Raw genomic sequence first — 27,027 nt, 5'->3', positions numbered from 1 at the left:
AGAGACACACACACAAACACCACAGAGAGAGAGAGAGACACACACACACACACACACACACACCACAGAGACACACACACACACACACACACACAAACAAACACCACAGAGAGAGACACAAACACACACAAACACAAACACACACACACACCACAGAGAGAGACACACACACACACCAGAGACACACACACACACACACACACACGCACGCGCGCGACGATGACGAGGAGCACGGACAGGAAGCGAAGATGAAGATGGTGACATCACAGTCGGGTGGAATCAAAGAGGAGACGACAGGAACAGGAGTCATGAAGAGTCTTTAAAATTAGGGGAAACGTCGTCTGATAAGAAAACGTTGATCAAAGATAACGTTGATTGAGGAACGGTTGTATTTCATTAATGTTGAAAGAGTTATTAATAATTATGGAGTTCACTGCTAATCATTAAACTGGAGAACTTCTCATCTTCATCACGAGTGTTTGATCGCCAGACGTCAGTCCATGTACTGATATGTTTTTTCATTTTGACTTCCTTATTATTATTATGGTCTGTAAATGCTGCCTGGACGAGGACTCAGGAGGTCCGCCGGGCTGCAGCCTCCTTCCTCAACTGGTTTTCTTTCCCTCTAACAAGCTGCGGTTCTGAATGATTAATGGAGGAAGAAGTCATCATAACGGAGTCTACGGGAGTTTATCTGAATGTTACTGATGTTAAAGTACCGACAGGAATGAAAGACGTATTTCTACTGAGCTCAGTTCACCTCAGGACACCTGCTGGAGCTTCAGGAGGAGCTGATCTGTCTCACACTAATTTGACACGCTCACACTTAAAGGACTGGTGTTTGTGACATCATCCAGAGGGGCGGGGCTTCATGTCAGAGTGAAGGTGTCGGTGTGAGGAGGGCCGGCTCCTCTCTGTTATCTACCTTGGAGATGCGGGAGATGATGTCCGGGTATTTGCTGGTGTTGTCCTCCTGGTTGCGGCTGAATATTCGAACTTCGCCGTTTTCCAGGATGTGAATCTGTGAGAAAAATAAAAACAACACAAACATGACAAATACAAACAAAATAAGATGATTTAAAAAAGGTGTTGCAGCTTCTGCAAATGTTGATTTTTCAGCTGAGCGCAGGAGATGTTCAGCGCAGAGAGAGAAGGGAGAAACCAAAGCTAACAGCTATTGTTATTGACAGCTCACCACAGGATAAATAATGTGTGGAGGTGGAATTCATTAGCAGCTCATGGAGCCAACGTGAGGCTCCGCACCTTCTCCGTCTTTTAAAACATCGGCTGTCAGACTGTGATCAGTCGTGAGTTCTGCTGCGAGAAAGAAAAAAGCCGGCGACCGGCTGGATTCCAGCCAATTAGCACTCGGCTCCTTTCATGGTGTTTGATTGCAGCCAGACATTGTGGATGTAAACAGGGTTGCGAGTGAACGTGGAGCTGGAAGCGTCGGTGAAGGTTTCCCTCCTCAGTGTGAAGGCTAACGATGCAGCCAGCCATCTAATGATCACTTTATCCATCAATTAATTAGATGTTAAAGTAAAAACAACATTTTTTTCTCAGTCTGCGCAAACACAGAGATATTTGTGTGGTGGAACAGATCCTGATTAAATCAGCCCGATGTCCCCACAGGCACCATGTTTCCTGTTGTACACCTGTACTGTCTCTGTTTACCTGTGTTTCTGCACAACCACAGCTGCTGGTCGTCAGACTGTGAGCTCAGCTGAATAACACATCACACATTCACTGTTATATTCATGGAAAACAAAGCAACACAGGAGGAGCTGAAACCACAAAAGATTTCATGTTTTTCATTTAAAAAAAAAAAAAACAAAAAAACATCCTTAAATTCTCTCTGCTGGTATTAATGAAGCCCCCGAACACTTCTCACATTTACAGGTTGCTCAGATGCTACAGCAGAGGTGGAGCTCCGCCCACAGGGAGACACACAGAGATCAGAGGACAGAAACACAGCAGAGGTGGAGCTCCGCCCACAGGGAGACACACAGAGATCAGAGGACAGAAACACAGCAGAGGTGGAGCTCCGCCCACAGGGAGACACACAGAGATCAGAGGACAGAAACACAGCAGAGGTGGAGCTCCGCCCACAGGGAGACACACACAGAGGACAGAAACACAGCAGAGGTGGAGCTCCGCCCACAGGGAGACACACAGAGATCAGAGGACAGAAACACAGCAGAGGTGGAGCTCCGCCCACAGGGAGACACACAGAGATCAGAGGACAGAAACACAGCAGAGGTGGAGCTCCGCCCACAGGGAGACACACAGAGATCAGAGGACAGAAACACAGCAGAGGTGGAGCTCCGCCCACAGGGAGACACACAGAGATCAGAGGACAGTAACACAGCAGAGGTGGAGCTCCGCCCACAGGGAGACACACAGAGATCAGAGGACAGAAACACAGCAGAGGTGGAGCTCCGCCCACAGGGAGACACACAGAGATCAGAGGACAGTAACATAGCTGAGGTGGAGCTCCGCCCACAGGGAGACACACAGAGATCAGAGGACAGAAACACAGCAGAGGTGGAGCTCCGCCCACAGGGAGACACACAGAGATCAGAGGACAGAAACACAGCAGAGGTGGAGCTCCCGCCCACAGGGAGACACACAGAGATCAGAGGACAGAAACACAGCAGAGGAGGAGCTCCGCCCACAGGGAGACACACAGAGATCAGAGGACAGAAACACAGGAGAGGTGGAGCTCCGCCCACAGGGAGACACACAGAGATCAGAGGACAGAAACACAGGAGACACTCACACTGAGCTGGAAACAAAACGGCTGCTCAGAAAAGAGGAGGCAGCTCTATGAAGAGCATACAGAAAAAAAGCATCCTGTTGAATTTAATCTGTTGAGTATCAGTTTGTTATTGTTGATGTAAAATAGAAGCAGATTCAGCTGGTTTGGGTGGTGCTCAGCTATGTGAATAAATATTACTAAACATGAGCTCTCGGACGCTTTCATTTAGTTAAAGTAGCTTCGTTCAGCATGAGCAGATTCATGAAGATGAAACCAGTTCCTGTCTCCACCTGCTCCTCCGGTCGGTTGACTCATTTTACTAAACTATAAAATCCAGCACACGTATGTTAACACTGGGAACGTTTGGTCCTTCTTAATGTGGCCTGTCGCTAAACGTGTGATTGACAGGACATCACGCTGCATTCTGCACTTCAGCTGTTGACATTTTATTTCTAATATTTCTAATATTTTCAGTTATCATCGTCTCAGAAACATTAACTCATAAAGCAGAATTAAATGCACAAAACAACAATGTGGACTCATCAGCTGCCACACACACTCACAGACACACACACTCACAGACACACACACACACACACACACACACACACACACACACACACACACACACACACACACACACACACACACACACACACACACACACACACAGAGTTGGGTGTTTAAGTGAGGAGTGTCACGAGTCCCCCTGCTGGCTGCTGACGGTACTGTCCACTGCAGTGAGGCCGGAGCAGCACGTCATCGCTCTGTTCTGCTTCTCAATTCAACTCAGTTCAAAGGAACTTTATTGGCATGACTGTCCAAAATTAAGAATACAGCTGCAGGGCTTTACATTACAATCTCTGCCTCTTTATGTCCCTCTGCACATTTACTCATCCCCACCGCCGTCTCCTGTTGTGTCTTCGTGCTCGACTCCCTCTGATGTGCCCCCCCCCTCCCCTCCACACACACACACCTCCCAATTTCCTCCCCTCCTCCCTCCCTCCGGCCCACAGAGGCAGAAGTAGCTCACTCTGCCCAGAGGCCCAGGGTACAAGTAGCACGACTGTTTATCTTAAAAGAATAGGAGAGCACACACACATACACACACACACACACACACACACACACACACACACACACACACACACACACACACACATACACAGTCAACACGCTGTGAGAGTCGCACAACAGCAACACCTTGTACTCAAAGAACACAGCCGAGAGGTTCAGCAGCCATATGGCAGGAAAACCAAACCGCTGCACTCTGTCACTCTCCACACACACACACACACACACACACACACACACACACACACACACACACACACACACACACACACACACACACACACACACACACACACACACACACACACACACACACACACACACACACACACACACACACACACCTGTGCACGCTCCCCGTCGTATTTGTACTCGCAGGTGAACGCCGCCTCGTCAAACCTCTTCATCACCTCGCCGACGCCCTTGGTGGGATGAGCCAACATGGGTCTCAGCGGCACACCTGGAGGAAGAGGAAGAGGAAGAGGAAGGGGATGAAGAGGATGAAGAGAACTGGAGGGTAAAAAAACAGCAGGACACCAAAAGAATACAGACGTACATTTTTCATGAAATGATAAACAGTGAAGGAAGTAATTGTGAGTTTTCTTCATCTTCCAGAGCAGCGTGGCCGGGACCACAGGACAAGAGACTCCGCCCCCTCTGAGAGCAGCTCTGTTTACCTGCTGGACTTCTCCGTCGGAACGGCGCTAAACGTCAGTATTAATTCAGCCGCTCCTTATCGGCCCAACAGCAGGATAATTGGAGCTAATCCTTAGTTTACTGATATCTTTTATCTCTGTGATAAATGACTCAACCAAAATAACTGACTCACCTCCCCTGAGCCAATCAATAAACACACAGCAGTCGCTGTTTAACTTTTCCCCACCTCCTGATTGGCTGCTCACCTGGAGTCAGCTTGCAGTGATTGGGTAGCTGGTCGATGCCCTCCTTCAGCAGAACCGGGACGAGGATGTCGTAGTTGGGCATCTCGCTGGACGGAGAGAGGGAAGCGAGGAGGGAAGACGAGGGGGGAGACGAGGAGAGAGATGAGGGGGGAGACGAGGAGGGAAGCGAGGAGGAAAGACAAGGAAGGGAGACGTGGAGGAAGATGTGGAGGAAGACGAGGAAGGAGACGAGGAGGGAGACAAGGAGGGAAATGAGGAGGGAGACAAGGAGGGAGACGAGGAGGGAGACGTGGCGGGAGACGAGGAAGGAGATGAGGAGGGGAGACGTGGAGGGAGATGAGGAGGGAGACGAGGAAAGAGACGAGGAGGGAGACGAGGAGGGAAACGAGGAGGGAGACGAGGAAGGAGACATGGAAGGAGACGAGGAGGGAGACGTGGAGGGAGATGAGGAGGGAGACGAGGAAAGAGACGAGGAGGGAGACGAGGAGGGAAACGAGGAGGGAGACGAGGAAGGAGACGTGGAAGGAGACGAGGAGGGAGACAAGGAGGGAGACGAGGAAGGAGACGAGGAAGGGAGACGTGGAAGGAGACGAGGAAGGGAGACGTGGAAGGAGACGAGGAAGGGAGACGTGGAGGGGAGATTAATCAATATTTATCAAAAAGAAGGAGACAGGACAAAGGAGACAAGATGAGAGACTGGACTTAAAGGGGTGAGGCATTGCCGTGGCGATGAGGATGGTGTGTTTGGACTGCACCTACCAGTAGGTCTGTTTGAGGATGAGACTCTTCTCTTCGATCCAGGCCCGTCTGCTCTCAGCATTCATCCCCTTCCCCGCGTCCATCACAGCTGGAGGGACGGACACACGTTTCAACAGATGTTTGAACTTCTTTATTAAGGTGTGTGTGTGTGTGTGTGTGTGTGTGTGTGTGTGTGTGTGTGTGTGTGTGTGTGTGTGTGTGTGTGTGTGTGTGTGTGTGTGTGTGTGTGTGTGTGTGTGTGTGTGTGTGTGTGTGTGTGTGTGTGTGTGTGTGTGTGTGTGTGTGTGTGTGTGTGTGTGTGTGTGTGTGGGGGGGGGGGGGGGGGGGGGGGGGGGGGGGGGGGGGGGGGGGGGGGGGAGGTGGGTGGAGGTGGAGGTGGGAGCAGCTCGAGGTGAAGATGAAACGATGTCACCTGGTTCTTCACACATGAAGTGAATCTGATGTAGTGATTTCCGTGGTGTATTAATACAACATGTTAATAGTTGTGCAGCTGCTTCACTGTCACCTCTTCTTACATCATCACACCGCCAACAAACTCATTAACTCCACCCGTAAAAGGATGGAAACTTTTAACCTACATGTATTTATGTGAAGGTAATATGATGACGCGGTGTCTTCACCGTGATGGTTCAACGGTTTCAGTACCACAAACAACACAAAACCTTTTCAACTCCAATCTTATAAAATACATCAAAGAACAAGAAAATGACATATTCCAGAACCAATCTGTGGTTCTCATGCAGTTTCGAGGGGATGCTACAATATACCGACGTCCCCTAAACGCCTCGCAGAGAGAAGTTACTGCAGCGCTGCTCAGACAGGTTTGTGGGCAAAAATGAAGACTGAACAGAGTGAAAGTCATTGTGAAGTCAGATGAACTTCTCCAAGTGAAGCGGAGTGTTTTCTGTGTGGGGGCGGGGCTTGTGAGCAGAGAAGTGTGCAGGGGGCGGGGCTTGTGAGCAGAGAAGTGTGCAGGGGGCGGGGCCTCTGAGCAGAGGAGTGTGCAGGGGGCGGGGCTTCTGAGCAGAGAAGTGTGCAGGGGGCGGGGCCTCTGAGCAGAGGAGTGTGCAGGGGGCAGGGTCTCTGAGCAGATGAGTGTGCAGGGGGCGGGGCCTCTGAGCAGAGGAGTGTGTAGGGGGCGGGGCTTCTGAGCAGAGGAGCATAGGTGTGCTAAACTGAGATGTTGCGGATCAGTTTGGTACCCGCCGCTCTCCAAACACCGAAAACAACACAACTGTCCGATATTCTCATCTTTTCATGCTGTATTTCAGTTAAGTGACATTTTTGGATAAAGTTTAGGAAGAGAAAAACACCCCCCCTCCTCCTCTTCCTCCTCCTCCTCCTCCTCCAATGGAGAGGACTGTCAGTATTTTGGCTGAAGCTTATTTCTAAGTGCGAGCAGCAGCTGCTTCATACTCTATTCACATGTACAGTTCACCTTCTGTTTAACGCTCAGTGTTGATATTCAGACTGAAGCAGGACTTCAGACTCACAGTAAACAAACGCTGCTGTTGTTGTTGTTGTTGTTGCCATGTAAACAGGACGTCATCGTGGACAGAGAGCACTTTAAGAAGGGATGAACAAACGAGCGGCATCATGTACATACGAACATGTGACTGCAGCTGTGAGATGGACGGGAGAACATGTGGGCGTGTCCTCTAAAGTTACCTTGTCCAGGTGGGGTGAGGCAGACGGCCTGGCTCAGCGCAGACAGGACGCTCTGCTCAGCGAGGCCGATCCTCAGCTTCCCGGCCAGAGACCTGTCCGTCAACACAAGCCGTCAGCGTGCACATCCGTCTGCAGCTGCACTCTTACACACAGTTCAGTGTGTGTGTGTGTGTGTGTGTGTGTGTGTGTGTGTGTGTGTGTGTGTGTGTGTGTGTGTGTGTGTGTGTGTGTGTGTGTGTGTGTGTGTGTGTGTGTGTGTGTGTGTGTGTGTGTGTGTGTGTGTGTGTGTGTGTGTGTGTGTGTTCTACCTGACGATGTAGCGGGCCTCTGAAAAGCGGCATGCCACAAAGAGGCCTTTGATGATGTCGATTTTCTTATTCATGGCCTGAGGCAGGCGGGAAGGAAATTGAGATTCACAGAAGAAGAGCAAGAAGAGACAGAAAGCAGAAAGACGGAGGTCACCGAGCGAGAACAAACCTCCATGTTCAACCAGAGAAACCCCACAACACACGGCCGAGCCACGGCGGGAGGAGAGAGGAACTAATTACACAGGAGATTCACACCGGGGAACATTTTACTGAGACGCTGAGGAATTAACCCTTTGAAGGACAAACACAGACTCAGCTGTTCTTCTTCACTTACAGTAACATCTCCTCCCCTCCTCTCCCCCCTCCTCCTCTCCTTCCCCCCCCTCTTCCTCTCTCTCCCTCCTCCCCTCCTCTCCCCCCTCCTCCTCTCCTTCCCCCCCTCTTCCTCTCTCTCCCTCCTCCCCTCCTCCCCCCCTCCTTCCCTCTCCCCCTCCTCCCCCCTCCCCTCCCCCCTCCCCCTCTCAACAGAGTGAGAACAACACTCTCTCACTCACTGAGTTTCCACTCATGTTGGCGATTTCCTTTAACTTCCTGAACACGCCCCCTGCGGTCAGACTGGCCGGCTGAAACATCATGCGCTGGTTGCTACGGGAACTCTCGGCCACGAGGCCCAGATCTCCTCTCTCCTGCGTCTCCGCTTTGACTTTGTCCAGCTGTCGCCCTGGAAACGAGAGCAAGACGGTAAATGGCGGCTTGCTGAAGAGCGGAGGACATTAGAAGTTCCGGTGTTTTCACCACGTGTGAGAACGTTACCGGTTGCTTGAGCAACGGCTTTCATCAGCACCGTCTCTCCAACGCCGAGCTCCATCCCCAGGTAGGCGGGGCCAAGCTGGTTCAAACACAGGTACACACAGCACAGCAGGTCGTCTGGGAAACGCACACACGCGAAGGCATTTATTAATCTGAACACACACACCCAGATAAACACACACACACACACACACACACACACACACACACACACACACACACACACACACACACACACACACACACACACACACACACACACACACACACACACACACACACACACACACACACACACACACACACACACACACACACACACACACACACACACACACACACACACACATACAGATAAACACACACACACAGGAGTGTTTCATGTGCGCGCTGGCTTCATCATCGTCTCCTTGATAGCTGGCAGCCAGCCGCCATCAGCGTGCATTATGGGAGATAAACAGCGTTTACCTGGAGACAGCAGCAGCACGGAGCGCAGCAGGTTGGACAGAGTCTCGATGTTTCTCAGCCTGTGAACGACAACCAACACCAGTTAAAGTGAAGCTGAGGACGTCCTGCGGAGGCGGGAAATCACATTAGTGGTTAAACGGGAGAGACGGGAGACGAGGAGGCAGACGGACAGCTCACTTATGAAACACGATGCATCACAGCAGCTCGTTACCGGGACATTTGTCATCCAATATCCTTTAAAGATGAAAAGAGTGGCTGTAAGGATGCTTTCAATCTGTTTGGAGGAGAGTTGGGTTTCACAGATCTCGTTAAAGTGGAGGATCTGGATTCATCAAGCTCTTCCTTCAATAAAACCGTTTCCTGTTGCTGCCAGATGATAAATAAAGGAAACAAAAAAAGGAATAAAGGATGAAAATAAAGGAAATCCTTTATTCCTTTATGTTAGATAAATAACATAAATACAATATTTTTCAGCTGGACAGCAACAGAGGGGGCAGAGCTATAAAAAAATCAAATCAAAGTTACACCACAGTTCAGCTGAATGCTGCGACTTCTTAAAATAAAAGAAAGAGAAGACTGAATGCAGAAGATGCATGAGGACTGCAGACGGAGGCAACGTGAGAGGAAGTGATGTCATACTGATACGAGAACAGAGTAATACATATTGGGTTTGTTTCTATGACAGATGTGAAATTCAGCAATTAAAACCATAAAGAAAAAAATCACGTGCTGTTGAATTGAAGTTGTTGTTGTAGCAAATGTGTGTTGAGATAAAAACAGAAACTGACTCAGCTGGTTTGGGTGGAGCTCAGCTATGTGAATAACTGTTACTGAACATGTTCAGGAGGAACACTCTTCTCTATGTGGACATGAGTGTTAACGTCGTTCAGCTCTTACCTGCCGGAGTCCTCTTCGATCTTCTGAAAGGTGCGAGCCACCGCCAGGTACGGCACCCTGGAGGGGGGGGGGGGGGGGCATGTCGTTAAGCAGGCAAAGCATTTGGACTCGACACTTTTTTACATTCACAGCGTTATGTTGACTCAGCTGTTCAGAGCCGACCGGCAATTAGTGCGACAGCAGACGCAGCTTTGATTCGAGGTTATCAAGCTGCACGACGGCGGCAGCGAGGACGACAAAGGTCAGACCCGCCGTGGCGGCAGAGAAAGAGAATTTATTACGCTCCATATGGAGGCAGAACAACCGGAGCCCAGGGACTCAAACACATCTCACACATTCTGAGCAGCTCACACCGGAAATAAACCACCCAGCTAACGTAGGCCTGTTCAATGTGTACAGCAGGAGAGGCAGGATGGCGGTTCAGGGGCCGACGTGCTGCTGCAGGTCATCAGCTGTGAGCATGATTAAAAAAAACAACTGTCGTTCACTTCGAAAAAAGAAAGCATCACGATGCTGTCGGTCTGCTGGAGGAAACCCGGCTCAGCGGGCAGATTAGTTTTGTCTTCGGCTGACAGGCTGAAGTGGCAACGAGAGCAGAGAAACAGACGGGCTGACGTTCGGCTGCACTTCCTGTCCACACTGAACGCAGAACTCTGCAATTACCCATCTAGGCATAATCCAGAGTGATCAATCACAGGGCCTCACACAGGTCCACAGCACGGACTCTGATATTTACTGCAGGATCTCCTCGACGGGATGGGAACAACTTCCTGTCAGTAAAACGAGGAGGAACGACCACAGCTGGTTTCTACGTGCTGCTTCAGAGTTCCTACTGAAGTCACTCCTTCAGATTGGAGGTGCAGTGATGGAGAAGATGACCTGCTGAGTCCTCTGATACCTTCATACATGTCAAACTGATTTAATTTGGCCGCTGAGTCGATGGATTTATGAGCATCTTACAGACAGTAAATAATAAAGAGATTCCTCGTCATCCTTCATTGAGATACTGTGTCGGGTGGGGTGGGGGGTGGGAGGTGAGGGGGTGGGGGTGGGGCAGGACTTACCTCTGGCCCCGCCTCCAGCAGGCGTGCTCCTCTGGGTGGTAGTTGGGTCGGGACGGGTCGTAGTCTGTCGGTCCGGACGTCGACTCGCTGAGAGAACAAAGGTGACAGCTGTTAGAACCTCTGACACACACAGGAAGTCCTGCTGCACACCGTTGTCATGACGACGAGATAATGGATGATGTGCTCGGGAAGGAGTTTAAAAGTAGAGAGAAATTTTACATTATTTTGCATGAATCAATGAATGTCAGGAGCACGATGTTATTGTCACAGGAAGTGATGACATATTACTTTTTATCAGGGAGTTGTTAGGAAAAAAATATTTTCCTTGACTTGCAGTTTTTGCAAATTCCTGCAATTTTACTGCAAAAAAAAAAAGAAATCACTTAAAACTTCACAAATTACATCAGTTTTCAAAAAACTCCACCTGGAAATCTAATATTGATGATCACAACAATCCAAAAGCCGTCTGAGATTCCTCATGACATCACTGAGAGTCCTCATGACATCACTGAGAGTCTTCATGACATCACTGAGTCCTCATGACATCACTGAGAGTTCTCATGACATCACTCCTTCACCTCCTTCACCACCCAGCGATAAAAAATAAATAGTTAGCAGGATGAATAATGCATTTCCTGCTTTCCCAGAGCTAAAAATAGTTTGTGGCTGGAGTCGTTAACGTGACCTGAAAATGGCGGAGCAGTGATGCAGTGATGCAGTGATGCAGTGATGCACCGCTGCAGCTGGTTTATTTAGGGGAAATGAAGGCGCTGCATTACGCAAGCAGGACGGAGACCACGAGAAGGAAGGAAGGAAGGAAGGAAGAACCAGATAGAAAACCTCCCTAAAAAATGACAGCAGTCCTTCTTCGTCTCCACAGTGTCACTCAGAAACTCCCCCAAAGGGGTCAGAGGTCAAGTTAAGTTGAGTATGCAGCTGCAGGTTTACCTGCAGGTGTTCGGCCAATCAGGCCTGAACTACCTGGAACTACCTGTTGAGCTCCATCTTACCGTTTGGAGTCTTTACTCTCCTCCTCCTCGGAGCTCCTCCTCTCGGCAGTCGTCTTCCTCCCTCCCCCCTCCTCCTTCTCCTTCTCTTCCTTCTTCTCCTCCTCCTTCTCCTCCTCCTTCTTCATGGCAGCTTTTCTGGGAGCTGTTGGATGAAGTAAATAAAGGATGGGGGGGGGAACTTTGCTGTCTTCACTCGCTGATAAAAAGCAAAGCACATTCACAAACTTTTTTTTTTTTAGTTATGTAAATTCTGCTCACCAAAGAAAGTGCTGATGGGAGTTTTCCTGGCCGGCTGCTTATCTTTCTGCTCCTTCGCTTCCTTCTGCTCCTTCGAGTTCTCTCCTTTGTCTCGCGTGTCCTTTTCAACCACCACTTTCTTCTTCTTCTTCTCCTTCTCCTTCTTCTTCTTCTTCTTCTCCTTCTCCTCCTCATCCTCCTCTCCTTTCTTCTTCTTCTCCACCTCCTCTACTGGGCTGTCGGTCACTGCCTGCTCAGCCGTCTCCTCCTTCACCTCCTCCTCCATGAGCTCCTCGTTGTTTCCTGCAGAGACACAGGAGATGAATGGCAGCAGGTTAATGGTGAATATTTACACACGTTTACGTTAAAAAAAAAATTATTTTTATTGATGTGGATGAAACAAACAGAAATATTTCCATCAGCGTTTTTACACCTCGTTTGAGGTTTGACTCTCTAAACAACTTCACTTCTTCTGTGGTTGTAATGAGCGGAGAATTAGCGCCACCAACTGTTCATCTGAAGCAGTTCACTTCTGATATTAAACTACACTTCGATGAGCTTCTACTGACATTATGGCTTTATTTAGAATATGAAACTATAAATGTGTTTTCTTCATGAGATGAATATCAAACTACAGTATGATCAGACTTAAATTATACTTCTGGAATAAAATGAACAGAAAAAGACAATTAAACATTAGATGTAGCTAGAGGTTATTAATTAATGATCATTTTTCTTCACTCATTGATTTCCTGTGAGGTGACAGCTTGAATCTCCTTCAGTCAGACAAACACTTCAAATCTCTGCAGTTCATACTTCATCAGAGCGCTCACATCTGAGAGGCAGTTTTTATTCACAATTAAAAACCATCTGATGATGAATTCTCATAACTGCTGCCAATTAATTCTCTTCTGATCGACTGATCAATCAGTGGAGATCAATCAGTGCCTCCAACAGTGAGTGAGCGGCTGCAGGAGGCTGACAGACAGCTGACAGGACGTTGGAACTGGAAACTAATATTGTTGTTCTTATTTTATTTTGAAATGATCAAAGCCCAGTATGCTGTTGTGGAGGCCCTTCCAAAATAAGACTTAATTAATTATTAACCATAACATGTGATTCATGAGGATTTCTATCTGCTGTGTTTGTGTACTCCCGGGGGTGAGATGGGGGGGGGTACCTGCACTGCCGGCGCTGGTCCCCACACGGGGGCGCTTGCTTTGCTGCCCCTCCTCAGCCTCCTCCCTCCTGCTGTCGTCCAGCTTCCTCTTGGGGAACATCTTCCTCGCTGCAGGAGTCAGGAAGCACAAACAGTTTAAAAAGAAGAAGTGAAGCCTCCCAGCTGAAGCCATGAAATGATGAAACAGATGAAAACAGCTTTTTACTGCACATGTAGGCCAACAACAGAAAGAGCAGCTCGGATACACTCGGCTAATGAAAACATTAATTCCATGCTGGAAGATATTCTGCAGCGCGCCAGCTTACGGTGTCATTTCCTCTAATTTTATGCAGCAGTTGATGCTGGAGGGCAGTTTGGGTTTGAGCTGCACGCTCGTCGGTGCCGGTTCTTGTTACGACTCCAGCTCAGGTACTTTATTCTTCCAGATATGATAATGAAAGCATTAACCCGGGACATTAAGAATGCAATTTCTGGTCAAATTAGCGCGTTGCTTTAATGCGATGTTTTCTCCAGCGCTGCTGCTTATTGTGGTGATGCAGGAGAAACACTGCAGTCATCAAACAAGGAGAGGAGAGAAAAAAGAGAGAAAGAGGAGAGGAAGAGGAGAGAAAGAGGAGAGGAAAAAGAGAGAAAGAGGAGAGGAAGAGGAGAGAAAGAGAGGAAAAAGAGAGAAAGAGGAGAGGAAGAGGAGAGAAAGAAGATAGAAAGAAGAGAGCAAGAAGAGAGAAAGAAGAGAGAAAGAGGAGAGAAAGAAGAGAGGAAGAGGAGAGGAAGAGGAGAGGAAGAAGAGAGAAAGAGGAGAGAAAGAAGAGAGGAAGAGGACAGGAAGAAGAGAGGAAGAAGAGAGAAAGAGGAGAGAAAGAAGAGAGGAAGAGGAGAGGAAGAAGAGAGAAAGAAGAGAGAAAGAAGAGAGAAAGAAGAGAGAAAGAGGAGAGGAAGAGGAGAGGAAGAAGAGAGAAAGAAGAGAGAAAGAAGAGAGGAAGAAGAGAGGAAGAAGAGAGGAAGAAGAGAGGAAGAGGAGAGGAAGAGGAAGAGGACAGGAAGAAGAGAGAAAGAAGAGAGAAAGAGGAGAGGAAAAGGACAGGAAGAGGAGAGGAAGAAGAGAGGAAGAAGAGAGAAAAAGGAGAAGAAGAGGAGAGGAAGAAGAGAGGAAGAAGAGAGAAAGAAGAGAGGAAGAGGAGAGGAAGAAGAGAGAAAGAGGAGAGGAAGAGGAGAGGAAGAAGAGAGGAAAAGGAGAGAAAGAGGAGAGAAAGGAGAGAAAGAGGAGAGGAAGAAGAGAGGAATAAGAGAGGAAAAGGAGAGAAAGAGGAGAGGAAGAGGAGAGAAAGAGGAGAGGAAGAGGAGAGGAAGAGGAGAGGAAGAGGAGAGAAAGAGGAGAGAAAGAGGAGAGGAAGAAGAGAGGAATAAGAGAGGAAAAGGAGAGAAAGAGGAGAGAAAGGAGAGAAAGAGGAGAGGAAGAAGAGAGGAATAAGAGAGGAAAAGGAGAGAAAGAGGAGAGAAAGGAGAGAAAGAGGAGAGGAAGAAGAGAGGAATAAGAGAGGAAAAGGAGAGAAAGAGGAGAGGAAGAGGAGAGAAAGAGGAGAGGAAGAGGAGAGGAAGAGGAGAGGAAGAGGAGAGGAAGAGGAGAGAAAGAGGAGAGAAAGAGGAGAGGAAGAAGAGAGGAATAAGAGAGGAAAAGGAGAGAAAGAGGAGAGAAAGAGGAGAGGAAAAGGAGAGAAAGAGGAGAGGAAGAGGAGAGAAGAGAGGTCTGTTTGTGAAATAAAGAGCATTTGGAGCCATTAAGCGCCTCCTGCTAACAGCAGCTGATGAGTCATCAATTAAAAAGAGCTGGAAGCAGGAAAACCATCAGAACTCTGCTGGAGTCAAAATACGACGAGATGAAGAGCAGCGATGAGGACAACGTCTCCGTGACGACGACGTGCGGTCGCACCGCTCAGCGTTAATAAACCACGAGGAGACACCGACCTGTCGTACGCTTGACGATCCCGGAGGGGGAGATGGAGCTGGGAGTGCCGGGGGAAGATGAGGAGGCCGGGGTCACCGGGGTGATGGGCGTCGCTGGGGTGACGGGCGCCGGGGTGACGGGCGACGGGGTGGCTGGTGTCGGGGTGGCTGGTGGAGGAGACAGTGGGGTGGGGACGGCCTTAAACACAACATCCCTCTGAAAAACACAAGACGTCATCGTTATCACAACAAGCTGTGCTTATTAAATGATATCAACATCTGGATCATCATCACATCAAACACGCAGGAAGTGACAGGCAAGAGGAACACGTCATGTGACCGCGTGTGTCACTCACCCTCCATGTGACGTGTTCTGCAGGTAACATGGAGCATTTTTACGGTTTTAATTTGATGGACAAACAAAACTAATTTGTTTACTGCAGGTCAAATGAGTCGTGTGATGATATGAAAGTGATTAATACTAAAACCTGAATGAGACACGTTCTCTACAACCAATAAATTAGTCCCAGTGACAGGAAACACCACCCGACAAAATAAAAGCTCAAGATAAAAACCAGTCCAAGCAACTGCGTGCATGAATATAAAGCTGATCGATACTGAGCATTGATAAGTGTTCGTGACTCACTGTTCAGCTGCATGCAGTTCAGTTCATCCCTGTTTCCTCGTTATTTATCACAGAGAATATTAATATTCCTTCATATTGTCTTCATGTCTCAGACAGATGGATCTGCAGCACAAATGTTCTGCCGCTGTTAAAAATTACTTCTTTATTTTTTTAAACAACATTGTTGTTTTAAATAACAGCTGTGTTTTTATGACCTGAAGGCTCCGCCCACTCCGGCAGCTGGAGTGAATGTTTCATTTCCAAGTGAAAGAGTTCATGTTGAAAGATTCATTTCTTTGGACGATTTTTCTGCAGAAGAATCCAAACTGATGATGAGAGTTTTTTTTCGTGGATTTGGATTAAAATATCTCATATTGCGACTTTCATAAAACATTCAGAGCATAAAGCACTTCAGCTGTTGTTCATCTCATCAAACCATCAGTCCAACGTCCCATTTACCTTCTCCGTTTTCCCAGAAGCCTCTCTGTCTCCAACGGGCTCCTTCACCGCCGGCGCCTCGTCATCGTCGCTGTCCAGGATCTGACGGCTGCGTTTGGAAACCTTCTTGACGGGAGAATCGGCCTCCGGGACGCCGTTCTGCACCTTCAGAGGGCTTTTCAGAGGTCTGAGGACGACGTCAGGGGCAAATAAATAAAGAGCAATAATCATATTTATAGGTCCAGAAGCAGAAACATAAGGACCTGTGTGAATACTTAAAAAAAAGATAAAGCCAGTGACAAACGCAATAAAAAAATGAAAAGCTATAAAATCAAAGTGATAAAAAAGGGCCGAGCTGATGAGAGTTGTTAAAAAGAGTTTAAGAGATTCCACAGACAATAAAGAGTTTATCATCAAACAGCTCGGAGACGAGACGTCGTCTCACACTGACGGACATCAGACAGGAAACGACACGCGTCCACCTGGATCAGTCAGTCAACACAGGAACCTGCTGCCTTTTATTAATCAATAAACTCTTTTATTCTTGATCACAAGTCAAACCTCTAACGAGCAGAATATTATTATATTCTCATGAATTTACAGACTCACAGGTGTTTTAAATACAAAGCGTTTCTCTGCTTACACCTGCTGCAGTTATGATCACACATGATTCCTGATCACCTCATGAACCGTCTCCAAAGAAACCTTCAAACAGTAACAAGTCTTATATTTAATATTTAATTTTTGCCCCGAGTTTCCCTGTCTGGAAAAATGTTATTAATATTCCCTGTTTATTGATCCAAAATGTAATAAATGAGATGTTCCTTGTAATCATGTGGTTATTATGTAAGTTATTAATAACCGGTGGGTTCAGACAGGAAGACGTTGAGAGGAGCAGAGGAACTTCTTACTTTTTCACGGGTTCATCGATTCTTTTCTTCCGAACCTCGTTGTTCTGGTTCTTGGGCTGAAAGAAAGATCTGGAGGGAGAGAAGATCTCCAGTTAGAGGCCAGCTGGTGTGTGACGTCACTGGATAAACAAAGATCATTCATTCGAAGAGAAGAGTCGCTGCAGTCTGGAAACGACTGCGCATGTCCGTTTGGACCGTCCGGCAGCTCGAAAACCGTCTTTATTGATCCGGAACTGTTGTTCTGTACGGACATTTATCTGACCGGACACTGTTGTTCTGTACGGACATTTATCTGACCGGACACTGTTGTTCTGTACGGACTTTTTATCTGACCGGACACTGTTCCCGCTGCTGGCGCGAAAACAAGTCTCCGATCAATACACACGGCTTCATGCTAATTCATGCTAATGCTAGCTCCTGGTTGACTGACAGGTAACCCCCCCCCCCCTCCCAGACGACCGTTACCCCCCCCCCCACCTCTAACCCCCCAAACACGGAGCGGAGTTAAAGTGGAGACATGAAGCTCCGCGGGAGGAACAGAGAGTTTCTTACGCGATGCTGCGCTGCATGTCGTCTTCAAACTCCTGGAGCTGACACGGAAACTAAAGTCTGAGCACAGTTCCGGTCCAACACCGGAACACAAACTCCCGCGCTGCAGAGCGGAAAAACAACTGCGGCGCCAAAACGACGCTTCGCCCAGAGATCGTCAACATAAACAAGAGCCACTACCGAACGAAAATAAACCCGTTTCCGGTCTGCAAACATGGACATGCGCGCATGCGCGTTCGTGGACAAGTTTGACCTGACGTCGTGAAAAACCAAATAAAAAGTGAAATAGTTGAAAATGTTGACACGGTATTCCTGTTTTAAACGTCTTACAGATGTACAAACTGAATACAAATGTTTAAATTTAATATTATTAAGAAACAAAATCATCAAAGAGGCAAAAAACAACATCTAACACATAAATCAGAAAATTGGATATGTATTCTACTTTCACTTATTTTACTATAGAACATAAAACCGCCTGAAAACATTGTGTGTGACGTAACTGATCATATCTAGATTGAATTGGCTCTAGAATGATGGCGCCCCCCAAAAAGTCCTCAGAGTGACACCTCCTGTCTTTGTTTCGCCTCTCGACTCCCGGGAAACGGCTGCTGTGAAGTGGGTGTGTGCGGGATGTGAACGGCGCTGCTGCCCCCTGCTGTGTCGGGGTGGTATCTGCAGACACGCCGGTCCTGATGCTGCAGAGACGACGATGATAATGATGATGATGATGATGATGATGATGATGATGAAGACCGTGTCTGTTTGAATGCATCATTCATTGCAGCTCTTCTTCGAGAGGAAGATGAACGTCACATGCGACACATACAGCTGAACAATGGAAGCCGAGCTGCTTTATTGACTCAAACACAAAGTGCCACGTTGTTTATTGTTTACAAGTGCGCTTCCCCTCCTGAAGAGGAAGAGGAAGAGCAGGTTTATGAATATTTCTGTCCAATACACATGGCGGTCCGACCCGGTGAACACAGTGTGTATTAAACAGTGATGCTGAACAACTGAAACACACTGCGAGTGTTTGGGAGGTCTGAGGAGGAAGAAGCAGTCCGTCTGCTCCTCTTCATCAGCCGGCCGCTACGCGCTCAGGCCGACTCCCTCGGACGCGGCGGGGCCGAGATGAAGGGGAAGGGGCCGTGCAGGGCCCGGGGCGTCGGCAGTGGTTTGGGGAGGCAGCAGGGGAGCAAGAAGGGGTGAGGAAGAGGATGGAGTGCTGTGAGGAAGAGGAGAGAGACGCATCAGTCACAGAATACAGAGACGAGTCTGCTGAAGGAGCTCCGATTTATCAATAATACGAAAACTAGCTCACAGAAATGATCTCGGAGCACCGAGTAGTTCTTCAGCTGACACACTCCATTAATATTTCATATTTTTATTATCAATAGTGAAGAAATCAAGAGCGAAAAAAGGTCTGGAATCTTTTCATCTTGAAAATGAATATAAAAAATATGTAGAGCATCTTAAAAGCTTCAAAATAAAAACTGGTAAATGGAAATTTATTTAAGATATATTTAAGATATTTGTGTTAAATTAAACTGTAAAACTACTACTAATAATAATGTTTGCAGCCGTTAGACTGTGAATAAACCTGAAGTATCACCATGTTAAGCTGCACATGTTTCATCCAACCTGAAAAAAATAAAAGTGTCTTCAAGGTCGAGATCAGACTCCATGTTTGTTTCCCATCAGCCCTCCTGTTTCACCTTGAAAACATCAGATCACAGAAACACTTCTGCGTGAACTAAAAGAAGCTTCAGGAGTTCAAAAATGAACAGAACTGAGTGAGAGAGGAGGATTATGGGATGTCAGGGGGAGTGAGATGAAATGGAGGAGTGATGTTCCAACTTTATTTTAACATTAACAATCAGTGCTTCAAACAGAAGGTTTGAAAGATCAGATTAGAAATATTTTATTTGTCTTATTTTCAATAAATCCTATTAAAGTGACAGAAAACTGATCGTCAGTGTTCCTCTGAGAAAAAGAAACGTTATATAGAATATAAAAATCAGTTTTTTTAGGAGTCACCGCCAGACTGAGTGTGAACGGTGTCGGGGGGAATCCCTGCTCTTACCTCGCTCCATCACCGAGCCGCCACACACAGGAAGGCTGCCCTCAGTGGGGAGCAGGGGTGGGGGCGGGGGGGCGTTCTGGACCAGCTGCAGGGTGGAGGATGAGATGGAGGAGGAGGTGGAAACACGGGGCTTTAGATGGAGCACACATGACGCTGCGTGAACACAACATGAGGAACAAGATCGGAGCTGAAGAAGAAGACTTCCATCAGCAGCAGGAAGTTCCTCGTGTTCTCTTCACGTCTTCAAGACTCAGTGAGAATATGATATGAAGAGTTTAATTCCAGAGCTGATCGGATCATTAACGTCTGCAGCTTCCTGCCGGACGTGATGGAACTTCAGACTCTGCTCTTCACTGGTTTTATATTAGATTATAAGATTTGTTTTCATGTTAATTGATAAAGTGGAGACGATTGTTTCTGAGAGTCGATTCATTTGTTTAAATGTGAAATATTTTCTGAAATTAAACTCTTCTTAAAGGACGTCACGTGTTTCAGGAAACTGGTCAGATTACACTGATTCTATCTTTTTATCTTTGATATAAAAAATAAGTAATCAGGGAGCCAGTTTCCGTCACGCTGACGTGCCCTGAGGTGGAGATGATGACCTGATGGCCGGCTGCTCCGGGGTAGCCCGGGTAGTTCACCAGGATGAGTTTGCTGAAGTTGAACTTGTAGGTGAAGCGTTTCCCTTTGGTCTTGTGCAGGATGCGTTTGTTGTAGTAATATCTGGAAGGGAGACGGTTTCTGTCAGAGTGTCGGCATGCTGCTGCAGCTGCTGCTGCTGCATGTGATGCTGCTGCTGCAGCTGTTGCTGCTGCATGTGATGCTGCTGCTGCTGCATGTGATGCTGCTGCAGCTGTTGCTGCTGCATGTGATGCTGCTGCTGCTGCTGCATGTGATGCTGCTGCTGCTGCTGCATGTGATGCTGCTGCTGCTGCATGTGATGCTGCTGCTGCATGTGATGCTGCTGCTGCATGTGATGCTGCTGCTGCATGTGATGCTGCTGCTGCAGCTGTTGCTGCTGCATGTGATGCTGCTGCTGCTGCATGTGATGCTGCTGCTGCATGTGATGCTGCTGCTGCAGCTGCTGCTGCTGCATGTGATGCTGCTGCTGCTGCATGTGATGCTGCTGCTGCATGTGATGCTGCTGCTGCTGCATGTGATGCTGCTGCTGCTGCTGCATGTGATGATGCTGCTGCTGCATGTGATGCTGCTGCTGCTGCTGCATGTGATGCTGCTGCTGCTGCATGTGATGCTGCTGCTGCATGTGATGCTGCTGCTGCTGCATGTGATGCTGCTGCTGCTGCTGCATGTGATGCTGCTGCTGCTGCTGCATGTGATGCTGCTGCTGCTGCTGCATGTGATGCTGCTGCTGCTGCTGCATGTGATGCTGCTGCTGCTGCTGCATGTGATGCTGCTGCTGCTGCTGCATGTGATGCTGCTGCTGCTGCTGCATGTGATGCTGCTGCTGCTGCTGCATGTGATGCTGCTGCTGCTGCTGCATGTGATGCTGCTGCTGCTGCTGCATGTGATGCTGCTGCTGCTGCTGCATGTGATGCTGCTGCTGCTGCTGCATGTGATGCTGCTGCTGCTGCTGCATGTGATGCTGCTGCTGCTGCTGCATGTGATGCTTCTGTGGGCACTTTAACATTTTACAATTTCATCTGACAACAAACACTGATGAGGAGCTGGTTTTATTTTCAGTAAGAGCCCGTGACGAGAATCACCGAGGAGGAGGAGGAGATGGATGATGGATGGATGATGGATGATGGATGGATGATGGATGGATGATGGATGATGGATGGATGATGGATGATGGATGATAGATGATGGATGATGGATGATGGATGATGGATGATGGATGATGGATGATGGATGATGGATGATGGATGATGGATGATGGATGATGGATGATGGATGGATGCTGGATGATGGATGATGGATGATGGATGGATGATGGATGGATGATGGATGATAGATAATGGATGATGGATGATGGATGATGGATGATGGATGGATGATGGATGATGGATGGATGGATGATGGATGGGTGATGGATGATGGATGATGGATGGATGATGGATGATGGATGGATGATGAATGGATGATGGATGATGGATGGATGGATGATGGATGGGTGATGGATGATGGATGATGGATGGATGATGGATGATGGATGGATGATGAATGGATGATGGATGATGGATGATGGATGATGGATGATGGATGGATGATGGATGATGGATGATGGATGGATGATGGATGATGGATGATGAATGATGATGAAGGATGATGACTGATGGATGATGGATGATGGATGATGGATGGACGATGGATGATGAATGATGGATGAAGGATGATGAATGATGGATGATGGATGGATGATGAATGGATGATGAATGGATGATGAATGGATGATGGACGATGGATGATGGATGAAAGATGATGGATGGATGATGGATGATGGATGATGGATGATGGATGATGGATGATGGATGATGAATGATGGATGAAGGATGAAGGATGATGACTGATGGATGATGGATGATGGATGATGGATGATGGATGATGGATGATGGATGATGGATGATGGATGATGGATGATGGATGGACGATGGATGATGAATGATGGATGAAGGATGATGAATGATGGATGATGGATGGATGATGAATGGATGATGGATGGATGATGAATGGATGATGAATGGATGATGAATGGATGATGGATGATGAATGATGGATGAAGGATGATGACTGATGGATGATGGATGATGGATGGACGATGGATGATGAATGATGGATGAAGGATGATGAATGATGGATGATGGATGGATGGATGATGGATGGATGATGGATGATGAATGATGGATGAAGGATGATGAATGATGGATGATGGATGGATGATGGATGATGGATGATGGATGGATGATGGATGATGGATGGATGATGGATGATGAATGATGGATGAAGGATGATGACTGATGGACGATGGATGATGGATGATGGACGATGGACGATGGATGGTGGATGGTGGATGGTGGATGGATGATGGATGGATGATGGATGATGGATGATGGATGGTGGATGGATGATGGATGGATGATGGATGGTGGATGATGGATGGATGATGGATGATGGATGGATGATGGATGATGAATGATGGATGAAGGATGATGACTGATGGACGATGGATGGTGGATGATGGACGATGGATGGTGGATGATGGATGGATGATGGATGGATGATGGATGATGGATGGTGGATGGATGATGGATGGATGATGGATGGTGGATGATGGATGGATGATGGATGATGGATGGATGATGGATGATGAATGATGGATGAAGGATGATGACTGATGGACGATGGATGATGGATGATGGACGATGGACGATGGATGGTGGATGATGGATGGATGATGGATGGATGATGGATGATGGATGATGGATGGTGGATGGATGATGGATGGATGATGGATGATGGATGGTGGATGGATGATGGATGGATGATGGATGGTGGATGATGGATGGATGATGGATGGATGATGGATGATGGATGATGGATGGATGATGGATGATGGATGGATGATGGATGATGAATGATGGATGAAGGATGATGACTGATGGACGATGGATGGTGGATGATGGATGATGGATGATGGATGGATGATGGATGATGGATGGATGATGGATGATGAATGATGGATGAAGGATGATGACTGATGGACGATGGACGGTGGATGATGGATGATGGACGATGGACGATGGATGGATGATGGATGATGGATGGATGATGGATGATGGATGGAGCTGACAGGTGAGTGTCTTTCTCACCTGAGCGCCCGGCTCAGCTTGTCGTAGTTCATGTGTGGTTTGCCCTTCCTCTCCCCCCACAGCCTCGCCAGTCTCTCGGGGTCCCTGATGATGAACTCGCCCCACTCCCCCCCCCAGCCGATGGCTCCGCCCTCGCCGCGGCCCAGCAGCTCCAGCAGGAAGTGCCACAGCTGGACCTGCCTGGACCCGGGTGACCAGGCTGGTTTGTAGGCCCAATCAGGAAACAGCACTGCTGGGGAGGGGGGGGGGGTGTTACACTGAACCATGAGTTTGTTTACGTTTTAGTTACACACACACACACACACACACACACACACACACACACACACACACACACACACACACACACACACACACACACCCGTCTTACTTGGGCTCCAGTAAGGTGCTGAGACGTGTCCAACTGAGGAGCTGCAGCTGCACTGCATCTGACACAAAACACACAAACACACGTGAAACTGTTGAGCATCTTCTTCACTGTCATCATCATCATCACCATCTTCATCATCTTCATCCTCATCACTGAGACGCAAGAAAACCGCAGGAAGAAGCTGCTTGAGATGAATCTGAATTCTTCTGCATGATGAGGTGTTAAATCCTCTTCACACAGACTGAAGCGTCACATGACCACTATGTTAATAACATCTTTTTATATCTGTATCTGTGTTTGTTCTCTGAGTGACAGTTAGGTTCGGTTAGGTTAGGTTAGGTTAGGTTAGGTTAGGTTAGGTTAGGTTAGGTTAGGTTAATTAGGTTAATTAGGTTAGGTTAGGTTAGGTTAGGTTAGGTTAGGTTAGGTTAGGTTAGGTTAGGTTAGGTAGTTACTTTATTAATCCCCGAGGGGAATTTTTTTTTGCTACAGCAGCATACAGAAGCAATACGATAATAATAGAACAATAGAAAAGCAATAAAATTATAAAATATAAATATAAAATATAAAATGCACAGTATATACAGTATATACAGTGTATATAGTACAGTATATATCTATATATATTATATACAAACAACCAAAAAACACAGTCAACAGTATTATTTTGCCACCTTTGAAATGTGACATCATCGCTTAAAGTGTGACATCATCACTTAAAGTGTGACATCATCGCTCCCTTGCAGACAGACGGAGTGAGTTCACGACTTTCCTCCAATAAACACACACTCAGACACGGTGACCTTACCCAGCAGTCACCCGCCATCTTCCCTGAAAACTCATCTTCTTCAAGAAGCACTTCAACACCCCCCCCGCCGCCGCCCACACACACACACACACACACACACACACACACACACACACACACACACACACACACACACACACACACACACACACACACACACACACACACACACACACACACACACACACACATCTTCTCCTCCATACGCTGTAATATCTTCTTATCTCCCAGCAACAACATACAGAAAAGAAAAGCTCTCATTTTATTTCCTCTCAGGGATCCCTGAGGGTCACAGGACGTCAGGACCTCGCTGCCGGACCGGATCAGAACCAAACACGCGGTCACAGGACGTCAGGACCTCGCTGCCGGACCGGATCAGAACCAAACACGCGGTCACGGGACATCAGGACCTCGCTGCCGGACCGGATCAGAACCAAACACGCGGTCACGGGACGTCAGGACCTCGCTGCCGGACCGGATCAGAACCAAACACGCGGTCACAGAGTCTCGACATCAGCAGCAAAATTACAAACTAATGACAACAGAAACACATCAGAGTCTCAGATTTACACCGAGCAGAAACCATGAAAGAACCTCGTCTGTCCCGTACGGTCGCCTTGGTAACACAAAGCAGCTTCAGTAAAGGTTCCTGACTGGCTTTAATAATAATAATAATAATAATAATAATAATAATAATAATAATAATAATAATAATCAGTGTTACCGTGATCTGAGCTGCAGCGTCGTCTGATGATCAGTTCATCTGAGGACTGAAGGACGGATGGACCGAATCTTAAACCCCCATCTGATCTCACCCCCACCCAACCACACTCCCGCCCCCTCCCCTGTCCCGCCCCCTCCCCTGTCCCTCCCCCTTCTCTCCCCTCTCCCCCCTTTCCCAGAGTCAAGAGGTCTGTCTAAACGAACAGGTCTGATGCTGGAAACAAACCAATCACTTTTGAACTAACTCTTACTTTTATCTATTAATTATGTTTCAAATGTCAAAAATGTTTTTTATAACTTGCCGGAGCTAAAACTAAAATCTATAAACTTTGTTTTACTCAAATAAAATCACTGAATTGTCACTTTTATGGTAAAAGTTTTGTTTAAATCTTCTGTCTGATCAACTTTATCAGCTTTAGATTCATTCTTGAAGTCTGTATGGTGGAGTGGAGCTCTGATGGAGCTCTGATGGAGCTCTGATTGAGCTCTAATGGAGCAATGATGGAGCTCTGATGGAGCAGTGATGGAGGTGTGATGGAGCTCTGATGGAGCTCTGATGGAGCTCTAATGGAGCTCTGATGGAGCTCTGATGGAGCTCTAATGGAGCAATGATGGAGCTCTGATGGAGCAGTGATGGAGGTGTGATGGAGCTCTGATGGAGCTCTGATGGAACTCTGATGGAGCAGTGATGGAGCTCTGATGGAGCTCTAATGGAGCAATGATGGAGCTCTGATGGAGCAGTGATGGAGGTGTGATGGAGCTCTGATGGAGCTCTGATGGAACTCTGATGGAGCAGTGATGGAGCTCTGATGGAGCTCTAATGGAGCAATGATGGAACTAATGGAGGTGTGATGGAGCTCTGATGGAGCTCTGATGGAACTCTGATGGAGCAGTGATGGAGCTCTGATGGAGCTCTAATGGAGCAATGATGGAGCTCTGATGGAGCTCTAATGGAGCTCTGATGGAGCTCTGATGGAGCTCTAATGGAGCAATGATGGAGCTCTGATGGAGCAGTGATGGAGGTGTGATGGAGCTCTGATGGAGCTCTGATGGAACTCTGATGGAGCAGTGATGGAGCTCTGATGGAGCTCTAATGGAGCAATGATGGAACTCTGATTGAGCTCTGATGGAGCTCTGATGGAGCTCTAATGGAGCAATGATGGAGCTCTGATGGAGCAGTGATGGAGCTCTGATGGAGCAGTGATGGAGGTGTGATGGAGCTCTGATGGAGCTCTGATGGAGCTCTGATGGAACTCTGATGGAGCAGTGATGGAGCTCTGATGGAGCTCTGATGGAGCTCTAATGGAGCTCTGATGGAGCTCTGATGGAGCTCTAATGGAGCAATGATGGAGCTCTGATGGAGCAGTGATGGAGGTCTGATGGAACTCTGATGGAGCAGTGATGGAGCTCTGATGGAGCAGTGATGGAGGTCTGATGGAGCTCTGATGGAGCTCTGATGGAGCTCTGATGGAGCAGTGATGAATTCAATACTGCAGCAGCTTCACTCAGAGAAACCTTGGTCAAGGTCAACGAGATAGTCAATACTCTGCTGAGAGGGAGGAGATGGAGGAGGAGAAGGAGGAGAAGGAGTAGGAGGAAGAGAAG

The 27,027-nt window shown here is 47.7% G+C and overlaps 2 protein-coding genes across 3 annotated transcripts in view; both read right to left on the bottom strand.

Moving 5' to 3' along the window:
* lig1 (ligase I, DNA, ATP-dependent) overlaps positions 1-17,719 on the bottom strand; it is a 30,801-nt gene extending 13,082 nt beyond the window's left edge. Inside the window, exons 1-19 of one of the 2 annotated variants that reach the window (XM_069708869.1) lie at positions 17,606-17,719; positions 17,054-17,122; positions 16,164-16,329; positions 15,239-15,296; positions 15,101-15,208; positions 13,136-13,243; positions 11,977-12,258; positions 11,719-11,860; positions 10,709-10,795; positions 9,645-9,701; positions 8,748-8,806; positions 8,283-8,396; positions 8,024-8,190; positions 7,470-7,546; positions 7,162-7,253; positions 5,494-5,581; positions 4,735-4,820; positions 4,177-4,292; positions 926-1,021 (exon numbers count right to left, since the gene is read on the bottom strand). In XM_069708869.1, coding sequence (XP_069564970.1) covers positions 926-1,021; positions 4,177-4,292; positions 4,735-4,820; positions 5,494-5,581; positions 7,162-7,253; positions 7,470-7,546; positions 8,024-8,190; positions 8,283-8,396; positions 8,748-8,806; positions 9,645-9,701; positions 10,709-10,795; positions 11,719-11,860; positions 11,977-12,258; positions 13,136-13,243; positions 15,101-15,208; positions 15,239-15,296; positions 16,164-16,329; positions 17,054-17,122; positions 17,606-17,622 — 1,989 coding nt within the window. In that variant the 5' untranslated portion in view covers positions 17,623-17,719. Of the gene's footprint in view, positions 1-925; positions 1,022-4,176; positions 4,293-4,734; positions 4,821-5,493; positions 5,582-7,161; positions 7,254-7,469; positions 7,547-8,023; positions 8,191-8,282; positions 8,397-8,747; positions 8,807-9,644; positions 9,702-10,708; positions 10,796-11,718; positions 11,861-11,976; positions 12,259-13,135; positions 13,244-15,100; positions 15,297-16,163; positions 16,330-17,053; positions 17,123-17,605 lie in introns of both variants that reach the window. The other variant, XM_069708870.1, reaches the window with a different exon arrangement.
* A 707-nt stretch (positions 17,720-18,426) lies between these two features.
* LOC138626952 (ETS domain-containing transcription factor ERF-like) lies at positions 18,427-25,495 on the bottom strand. The gene is made up of 5 exons (XM_069708967.1): positions 25,424-25,495; positions 23,892-23,949; positions 23,522-23,753; positions 20,294-20,414; positions 18,427-18,830 (listed from the first exon to the last, which is right to left on the bottom strand). Exons 2-5 carry the CDS (start codon positions 23,947-23,949, stop codon positions 18,684-18,686), a joined length of 558 nt encoding a protein of 185 aa, XP_069565068.1. The 5' UTR covers positions 25,424-25,495; the 3' UTR covers positions 18,427-18,683.
* Between the last annotated feature and the right edge of the window lie 1,532 nt (positions 25,496-27,027).

Source organism: Brachyistius frenatus, unplaced genomic scaffold, assembly GCF_029030835.1.
Source record: "Brachyistius frenatus isolate BFR_SWC_R1_liver_20210118 unplaced genomic scaffold, ASM2903083v1 Contig_79, whole genome shotgun sequence".
Taxonomy (NCBI): Eukaryota; Metazoa; Chordata; class Actinopteri; family Embiotocidae; genus Brachyistius; species Brachyistius frenatus.
Note: the sequence above shows the minus strand (reverse complement) of the source record. Positions and strands in the feature narration are given on the sequence as shown.